The sequence below is a fragment of the Condylura cristata genome, unplaced genomic scaffold (genome assembly GCF_000260355.1).
Source record: "Condylura cristata isolate star-nosed mole 26May11 unplaced genomic scaffold, ConCri1.0 scaffold00037, whole genome shotgun sequence".
Lineage (NCBI taxonomy): Eukaryota > Metazoa > Chordata > Mammalia > Eulipotyphla > Talpidae > Condylura > Condylura cristata.
In genome coordinates, this window is record NW_004567138.1 from 10,120,824 (window position 1) to 10,130,700 (window position 9,877).

General features: G+C 44.2%; 2 protein-coding genes across 2 annotated transcripts; one reads left to right on the forward strand and one right to left on the reverse strand.

The window, feature by feature from the left end:
• Nucleotides 1–7,259: 7,259 nt before the first annotated feature.
• On the reverse strand, nucleotides 7,260–7,643 carry LOC101629801 (histone H2B type 1-A). Its single transcript, XM_012732933.1, has one exon. It carries the CDS (start codon nucleotides 7,641–7,643, stop codon nucleotides 7,260–7,262), a length of 384 nt encoding a protein of 127 aa, XP_012588387.1.
• Nucleotides 7,644–7,976: 333 nt separating this feature from the next.
• Nucleotides 7,977–8,369, forward strand: LOC101630021 (histone H2A type 1-A). Its single transcript, XM_004693294.1, has one exon. The coding sequence runs from the start codon at nucleotides 7,977–7,979 to the stop codon at nucleotides 8,367–8,369; it is 393 nt and encodes a 130-aa protein (XP_004693351.1).
• The last annotated feature ends 1,508 nt before the right edge of the window (nucleotides 8,370–9,877 follow it).

A 9,877-nucleotide genomic window follows, 5' to 3' on the forward strand; every position in this document is an offset into this window, starting at 1 on the left:
GTAGATACCTAGGAGTGGGATTGCTGGGTCCTAGGGAAGCTCCATGTTTAGCAGTTTGAGGAACCTCCAAACAGTTTCCCATAGTGGTTGTAGTAGTTTGCATTCCCACCAGCAGTGCAGGAGAGTTCCTTTTTCACCACATTCTCACCAACATTTGTTGTTGCTAGTTTTTTGAAGATGTGCCATTCTCACTGGGGTATTTGCACACTCTTAAGAGTTACTTCTGGGATTAGTTTTTCTATATGGTATAAAAGAGCAACCTAATTGGGTCTGCTGTCTGGTATAAGAGTGACCTAATTGCATTTTTTTGCATGTAGCTGTCCAGTGTTCCCATTACAACTTCTGCCATATTTTGTTCCACTGAATACATAGACTGATGGAGTTTGGGAAGGGACTACAGGGGAGGCCAATATCAGCAGGCGGGGAGAAAGAAGCTGGTTACCACACTAGGAATGCAATTAAGTTATCTGAAAGCTCTACTGAGAACACATTTTCTGAAATTATCTGGTTCATTTATTTGTTCACTTTTTCATAAACTTGAAACAGTACCTAGTTTGCCACTACTGCCCTGTGGCAAAAGTAATAGCATCACAGCCCTTGTTTAATGAAAGGGCTGGTGGCATTGTAAGTCCTAGGTACACTGGCATTCAAAGGCTTAGCCATGTACTTGCCCAGCGGAATTTCTCTTAGTAAACTGCTTTGGCTACATTCTTTTTAAGACTTTTGCATTTCCTCTAGTGATTGAGATTAGTCAAGTTTCCCTGCACCACATTTTTCCAGTTTTGACTTTAGAGTAACCAGAAGTTCCTGCATTTTTCTACTAGTTTACAAACCTGGGGTTCACTGACAAAACCTATTTTTTATATTGTACTGGATCATTTTTCAAAAGTTTGTTGCCGAAATAGAATACATTCCTTTCAGAATGGACCATCACGGAATGACATTCATAAGTCACTGGAAATAATCAGTTCTCTGTGTGGTCTTGTTACCAATATGATCTATAATAATCTTCATATCAGAATGCTCTTTTGACTTAAGCGTTAATTTCATTTATTGAAACTATGAAACTTTAATGTGGTTCAAAGATTCCTCCCATCTTATGCAAAAGCACGACTCACTGTGCGATCTTCCTACCTTTCTTTCTTCGCAGTATGTCATGGAGCACTTTCCCTATCAGCTCATGCCAATGATTCTCTATTTTCTCTTTTCATAGTACATCAGGTATTCTCGTGTAGCTTTACACTAAAGATTATTCAACCGTTCCTTTCTGGATGGACATTGACATTGTTTCCCATTTCCTTCATGAAACAAATAAGGCTTCTTTGGAAATTTGTAGATTAGACATGAGAAAATGAAAATGAGAATGAAAAGAATTAATGTCTATGAACTGGCAGATTAGGCATGAGAATGAAAAGAATTAATGTATGTTTTTGTTATGTCAGATGTGGAATTTTGTCTTCAGGGTGGAGTCCTAGAAATGAGTTCCTGGGTGTGATTTATTTGCCCTCTATTTTTTACTATAGTTTCCAAGTATTTGAGGACTACTCACCTTTTCTCCCCATGAATTTTTTTTTTTTACTTTGTTAAATAAAATTCACTTGTGTCTGGCCTCCTTAGTATTTCTGTCCACAACTATGGAACGTTGACTTTTTTATCAAATCTATTTGTGAGTCTTTTTGGAGCATGTCAAAAGTTTTTATAGTTTTTTATTTTTTTGCATATTCCTTATGAAGTTTATCCCTAGATAGTTTATGTATTTTGCTTATGTAGAAAATTTGGACTTTTCCAACTATGTTCTATGGTTAAAATTTATTTTAAATCGCTATTGATGTTTGTGTTTATTTCATATTCTGCCACTGTACTAAAATTATTTAGATTTCCAGGGGTTCTCTTTAGATTTTCTCCAAGAAAATTCTGGCATCCTGTTGCCTACAGGTATAGTGTACTCCTATTCTTTCCCACTCCTGAACTTCCATTTTCTCCATGCTGGTCCCCCTCGAGACAGCACTTGTATAGCGCTTCTTATCCATTAGTCAAACTTGGAGCAGTTCACATACATTCTTTCATTCTCATGTCTAGTCTACCAAGCACAGCCATCATCCTTACTCCACAGAGAGGTTAAAAACCTTGCTTGCGGCCCTCCCTGGTGGCACAGCGGGTTAAAGCGCAGCACAAAGACGCTTAAGCACTTCCTCATGAGTTGGATTCCCGCCTGCCCCAGAGGTGACCCACATGGCGCGGTAGACCTCTCCTGACCTGCCCGCTGCTCCCCTCAGCAGTGTACTTTGTCGATCTGCCTGTTCTACACCCCACTGTCTCTGGTGAGCCCTCTCACCCACCGTATCTCTGGCCTGTACCCCAGTTCTGTACGAATAAATAAATAAATCTTAAAAAAAAAAAAAACCTTACTTGCCATTTATGGCCCCATGGATGGTGCTGGAAGGGATTATGCTAAACAAAATAAGTGAGGAGGAGTCCGATAAATAACAGATGGAGTCACTTATATGGAACAGAGAGAAATCAAACAAAGGGTCACACAAAGACAAACTGTACAACTCAGCCTTGAAAGTAGATCATGGAACTGAGGGAAAGGAGTGACAGGTGTGAACAGGATCGGAAGAGAACACAGAGGACTGTGATGGGGAGGGGCTACGGGTGCTTTGGTGGTGGGTACGTAGCAGTGACTACAGCTGAGGGGGCAGCCTATGCTTCCAGAACACTCCCAGGGATGTAAACCAACGCACTTCAGTTAAGATAGAACCTCACTTAAAAAATGGACTCAGGGTTGCAGCCCTTGAGCCTGTGTATAGGGTGTGTTCCTCCCATCCCCCATCTACCAGAGAGCTTGCCTTCAACTTTCCAATTTACCGTGTCTTACTTCAACCACCTCACACGTCTAATCTTAGCTGGGGGACAAAAGTAAGAGAAGTTTCCTTACTTTGTCTTTGACCTCTGTAGCGCCAGCAAAGCTCAGAGCAGTTTCTCTAGGATCCTCGCAGGTGGGCGAAGGACAGTCCCGGAGCCCTCAGCGGCTTTCTCAGGCTTTTACTGAGCTTTTTACGCCATTTGTAGTGCGGCAAACAAGTACCTGGTGGGGGATGTGGGTTGGGTGGGCAGGCTGCTGGCAGGCCTCCCAGCCTTTGGTGAATCTTCACTTTCAGGGCTGACTGGCATTGTCTCTGTGGTCTCTGCTGTCTCCACTTCTCTGCTCTCAGCTGCTGCGGGTATCCGCAAGACACGGCCCTTATATGCCCTCTCATAGCCCAGGTGTGCCCACCTACGCATGCGCACACAGCTCCAGGTGCCGCCATCAGGCACGTGCAAGACCACAGGTGCCATTGATGGTAGTGGCGAGAGGGCAAAAAGAAACCTGATCACTTTAATACCTACTGCTCCCTTTAAAAAAAAAAATTTATTTATGCATCCAAGAGCTGGGGTACAGGCCAGAGATGAGGAGGATAAGAGGATTCACCAGAGACAGAGTTGGGAACAGAGCAGGTAGATCGACTTTAGTAGATTGCTAAGGGCAGCAGTGGGCCAGACAGGAGAGGGGAGGTCTGCTGTGCCCTGGCCAGGGATTAAACGCTTGTTGCAGTGGCTCCTGAGAGCTTCCTAGTGTTGCCCTTCAACCCTTTGCGCCACCAAGGACTGACTGCTCGTTTATGAGGAGAGCTTTTGGTTGTCCTCATCCTGCCATTAGCCTTAAGTCTTTTGAATTTCATCAAGTTCTTCTTTCTCTGATTTTCACTTGTCTTTCACAGAAAGGTAAGGTTTAGAGCAAACATCTGTACTGTGGCTATAGACATAAAAAAGAGGCAGCATCAAGGGGACAAGCCATATATCTGTCTTTTAAGCTTGCAGGTGGGACTGGCATTTTCATTGTGCTGAGTCAGTTTTGGCTTGGAATATCAGTCTTATGAAAGTGATAGATGTCTACTTGAAGAGCATTTTTTAAATTAATGTACTTTGTTTCCAGACTTTAATGTACTTTGTTTCCAGACTTTTCATTATTAATTTTAAAAAGCATGAAAGAGCATTTTTAAAAACAGAAACACAACAGTAGGGGCAGAAGTCAATGTTGTGTACACTGGGACCACTCTCACAACAGGAGCTTCTGGAACAAGGACAGCTGCCAAGACTGCACACACTGTCACTCCCTCCTTCCCCACTCCACATGTCCAAATTCTGTTGTTTTTTCCCTCCCCCCCACTTCCAAATTCTGTTTGTTTGGTTTTTTTTTTTTCATTTAACCTTTCTTCTCAATCTTTTCTGAAAAGATTCAAGAGATGTGCCCTCAGGAGCTCCACTATCTAGTTTCCATCCTCATAAATGGAAGGGCGTGTTTAAGGGGAAAAGCTGAAAATCCCAGCAAGTTCCTTCACTGGCTCAGCTCAGCAAGCTTTTCCACCTTTCCAGGAGGGCAAGGATATTAACTATAGACCTGCAGGAGGGGGCAGCAACAATTCTCTTTTGCTAACTGCCCCAGCATTTTCCAAACTGTACTGTTCTATTCCACCTTAAAATCAATTTGGTATCCTGGGGCCCTCCTTGGTGGCGCAGTGAGTTAAAGCACTACAGTAAGAAGTTTAAGCCACTTCCACATGAGTTCCATCCCCACCTGCCTCGGAGGAGATCCACATGGCGTGGCAGACCTCTCCTGACCCGCCGGCTGCTCCCCTCAGCAGTGTACTTCGTCGATCTGCCTGTTCTGCTCCCCACTCTGTCTCTGGTGAATCCTCTCACCCTCCGCATCTCTGGCCTGTACCCCAGTTCTATATGAATAAATAAATAAATCTTAAAAAAAAAAAAAGGAAAGCTGTGTTCTTGATTTTCTAAAGGGGGTTGTGAGTCTCAAGGAAAGACTTTCTAAATTGAATTTAAGTAATGTATACTTTTTTTGCGTTGTTCACATTAAGAATAAAGTTCAAAAAAACTTTGCTTCACTTTAGTAGTTACACCTCTTGAACAATTCAGTGCCTAATATTTCTGAATAATTATGAAAGCTGCCTTATTACATTACTTTAATTCTGATATTGGCATCTTACCCATTAAAATGTTAGACTTATTATGTATACTACATACTAAGAAGTAGCTCTATTGTTCTTCATTAGTTCACATAAATCAAGTATTGTATATACATTTTGTTTTTTGGCTTATTAACATGTCCTGGTTACCGATTTTAGGCAATGGAACCAAGCTACTAGCACTTCTTGGTAGGAACTCCCTTGTTAGAGGGCATTTGAGAAAACATGCATCCTTCATGCAAATCCAGCCAGACCTGACTTAAAGACCTGAGTCAAAAACTGCAAGTTTACAGCCTCTTTCAGCTACTTAATCTCAAACCTACTCACTTAGTCACTCTACTTTCATTAAAATACAAACCTTACACAAGGACTCCATGAAAGGAAAAAGGATGGACACCGTGAGTCTGTTCACCAGGAAAAGTCCATGTCTTTATTTTCAGCATCAAGCTTATATACATGAAAAGGAGATTACTGTAACAAAGGGGCTACCGTGGCCTGCGCCCATTGGCTAGGCGGGTGGGAAGTATCAAAAATATTTACAAAAGAACCTATAAGCTGGGGTTTTTGGGTCTGTGCGGGGATGGAGACAGCCAGACCCTAGTCAAGGTTGAGGGCACTTCCTTATCAGCCTGAGGCCCAGAATTGCTAACCAAGCTAAACTGCTAAGCCAAACTGCTTTCCTTCACTCCAGATCTTCATTTTCATAGGAATTGTGTAAATTCTCACAACAGCCCTAAATTTGTGCTTTTTTTCAAAGGCAGAGTGGCATTTCCTTTGCTAGGATCCTAATAAGAAACGCTTTGTCTATTTGAAATTAGATGTTTTGTTTTACTATAGTTCCACCCCAAGATCTTGAGTTACTTTTTCAAAAGTATACATTATACTACTTTAGGGACCTGAGTCACCCAAACTAGATATTCTTTCAGAGTCCCGTTTATGAAAACACTAAAAGTCGGGGCCAATTCTCATTTGTCACTGATGGCATCAACTACTGTTCTTTGGGAAGTTGTTACAAACCTAGGCTCTTTCTCAGAAATGGCGACTGGCTCTAAAAAGAGCCTTTGGTTTCAGTTTGGGGGCAGGGGGGGGTGCTGAATCCAGTTCAGTCTGGGCTTGAGTGACCAGACTTTCAGGTCACTCGCTGGATTTTACATCTTGCGAGGTTGCTCTGGCTTTGTGGTGGTGACGCTCCATCTGGGCAGCAGCACGGCCTGGATGTTGGGCAGGACGCCGCCCTGCGCGATCGTCACCTTGCCCAGCACAAGGTGCAGGCAGTGCACGGGCCCACGGAGAACTGCTGCCTGGCCCGCGGGGAGCGTGTCTTGAGGTCTTGGCGCGAGTCTTATGGCCCTGCTTCCCTCTAACGGACAGAGAACCGTTACAACAGAAAAAACTACCCTTCCGCACAGCGGGACTTATAGTCAATGAGAAACGGATTGGCTGATACCTTTGTATCCAATCAGGGAGCCTTACCGCGCCACCTCATTTACATAGACACACTACATCCGGCCTATAAATACCAATCTTCATTTTCTTAGGAACTGTGTAGATTTTCACCCACTTTTAATATAAACAAGTTTCAGTTAGATACAGCTTACCAACGGTCATTAGCCGGGAGGTTGGGTTCCAGTATGAATGACCAAAGTTAGTATTTTCACATTCCAGTGTGAGTCTCAGCACAGCCTAGAAGCCTCAAATGCAGAAGGCATCTGACCAAGAAAGCCCTGCTCTTTGTGCCTCAAATCCCTGCCACTGGAGGCTACTATCCTCATCTACAAACAGCCCTGTGAGTGGACAAGTCTTAATGTCCCTAAACCACTTTTAAGTCCCCAGAGTTTCTCACCACGCAGTTTTCTGATAGGACCTAAAGAGACGGTGACCTTGTCTCCACACCTATTTGGACACTATTGGTGTAGTGGCATCAAGACACGTGCCACAGAAACATCTTTAGTGGCGCCCCTTGGAAAGATTGCTCCTGCCGTGTGGTCCCCTAGGGTCCCTCAATCTATAGAAATTTAGCCTTAAGCTTAGGAGCAGTGGGGCAGTTAATCTACCTGAATGGACAGTATCCCACTAACCATGTGTTTTGACTTCCACCAGCCTTAGGAAAGCCACTTTAGGTATGGCTGCAAAAGGCCTCTGCCTCAGATGGAACCGTGTCACAGCTCTTTTTCAGAAGATGTGGGTGGCTCTTAAAAGAGCCTTTGGGTTAGAAGAATGCTTATACTTGGCGGTTTACTTGGAGCTGGTGTACTTGGTGACGGCCTTGGTGCCCTCGGACACGGCGTGCTTGGCCAGCTCGCCGGGCAGCAGCAGGCGCACGGCCGTCTGGATCTCTCTGGAAGTGATGGTCGAACGTTTGTTGTAGTGCGCCAGGCGGGACGCCTCGCCCGCGATGCGCTCGAAGATGTCGGTGACGAAGGAGTTCATGATACTCATGGCCTTGGACGAGATGCCCGTGTCGGGGTGCACCTGCTTTAGCACCTTATAAATATAAATTGAGTAGCTCTCTTTCCGGCATCTTTTGCGTTTCTTGCCTTCCTTCTTCTGGGTCTTGGTTACAGCTTTCTTGAAGCCCTTCTTGGAAATAGTGGCGCCCTTGGACGTCAGCTCCGGCATGGTGAGTGCACAGCGTTACCACTCTCCAGTTACAGCTTCTTCCGCTCCCGTCACTACCTAGCTAGCGACAGGTACTTGAGGGTGAGAAGAGTCGTATTTATAGGCACAGCCTCTTATGACGTACTGGGCAGCCAACAACTGATTGGATAGTGGGGTTGGCATGAATGCAAATGAGGGTCTTTCAACAAGACATTCTGATTGGCTAGAAGGTATCAGCCAATCAGAGAGCAAATCACCACCCGTATTAGTACATAAAGAGTTCCATCGTCCTCTCTAATCTCTCTAACCTCTCTAACGGTCACTCTTCTCTTTAGCTGAAGATTGGCTGTCAAAATGTCTGGCCGAGGGAAGCAGGGAGCCAAGGCCCATGCTAAAGCAAAATCTCGCTCATCTAGAGCAGGCTTACAGTTCCCAGTGGGTAGAATTCATCGTCTGCTACGCAAGGGCAATTATGCTGAGCGCATTGGGGCCGGTACCCCAGTGTACCTGGCCGCGGTGCTAGAGTACCTGACGGCAGAGATCCTTGAGTTGGCAGGTAACGCATACCGAGACAAGAAGATGCGCGTGATCCCGCGCCACCTGCAGCTGGCCATTCGCAACGACGAGGAGCTCAACAAACTATTAGGTGGTGTGACCCTCCCACAAAGCGGCGTCCTACCCAACATCCAGGCAGTGCTGCTGCCCAAGAAGACTGAGAGCCATCATCACAAAGTCCAGAGGAAGTAAGCGCTTCACGTGGTGAATCCCAAAAAGTGGCCTGAACATCTGAAGAGGAAAGAAACCAAAGGCTCTTTTCAGAGCCACTCAAGTTATCGGTAAAGGCTGTGCACAAACTGAAAACCCACAACTTCACAACTAGACAGAAACGGTACAGCTACATGAACCTAAGTATAAAGTTACAGGGCTTTAGTAGTCATCTAGTTAGTAGGGTTCCCTGAAGCTGTCCTCTAGGTACCATTATGGCTGGAAAAACAAGACAAAGCGCATGGGTGCTGAAGCCCTATGGGTTGGATCGGATTCAGCACCTGGATGGGTAGAGCAGCCGTCCTCGGAAGCTCTTGGCCGCAAGTAGTTTAGTCGACACCTTACCAGAGTCTTTGGGAGCAGGAACCAAGTTCAGTGGCTACGGGGTAACAACCACGTAGGTCCTGAGCGAGTGCGAGTAAGGAACCTGTTTTTAAGCTATCAGGAGTGCTGTGGGAGTAGATAAGAACGAGATTGGCAATCAACTTTCAGTTTAACTGAAGTGGCAGTGCTAGAGGATATCATTGAACCCAGCAAGGCTGCATTATTTTCTCAAAATACCCTTTAGAAAGGAATTTCAAACAAGCTAGTATGGTTCAGTATCATGAAATACTGAGATGCTGAATGTTAGTAAACCAAAAGTTAGGAAGTAAATTAATGTTAAAAATTTAGAAGGGGCCCTCCCTGGTGGCGCAGCGGGTTAAAGCACAGCACTGAGAATCTAAAGCCGCTTCCGCATGAGTTCGATTCCCGCCTGCCCCGGAGGTGACCACATGGCGCGGCAGACCTCTCCTGACCCGCCCACTGCTCCCCTCAGCAGTGTACTTCGTCGATCTGCCTGTTCTGCTCCCCACTCTGTATCTGGTGAACCCTCTCACCCTCCGCATCTCTGGCCTGTACCCCAGTTCTGTATGAATAAAAAAAAAAAAAACTTAGAAGGGCATATGTGGATATTTGATAGCTGCCTGGTAACAGATACGCGTGGAAAAGAATAGAGGATTTTTTTTTATGTAGGATAAAGTATATATTAAAAAGAAGATGCTATGTGTCCTGGAGACACACTAGTGTCAGGCTCAGGCAGGAATGTGACATGCTCACATCTGTCATACTTCTTTGAAGTTAGGGAGTTTAAATCCTATTTTTTCAAGTTTTAACTACCAAAAGCAACAAAACAATACTGGAAATAGAAATTGGGAAGCAAACAGACTGTCCATAATTTTTGTACAATAATCAACATTTTCTTATTACAAAGAAAATCTCAGCTCTATAAAACATTGCTAGATAACATGGCTGAATTGGTGGCGGGAATTTCATGGGAACTGTTGTACAAAAACGAAAAATGATGTAAAATATATATAAAACAAAACATTGTTAGCTATATAAGACATATAGAAGTAGGTATAAAGAAAAGTACAAAATATGAAGTGCTGCAAAAAATTAAAGAATGAAAATAAATTACTTATGTTGAATTAGCAGAATGTAATTATGGG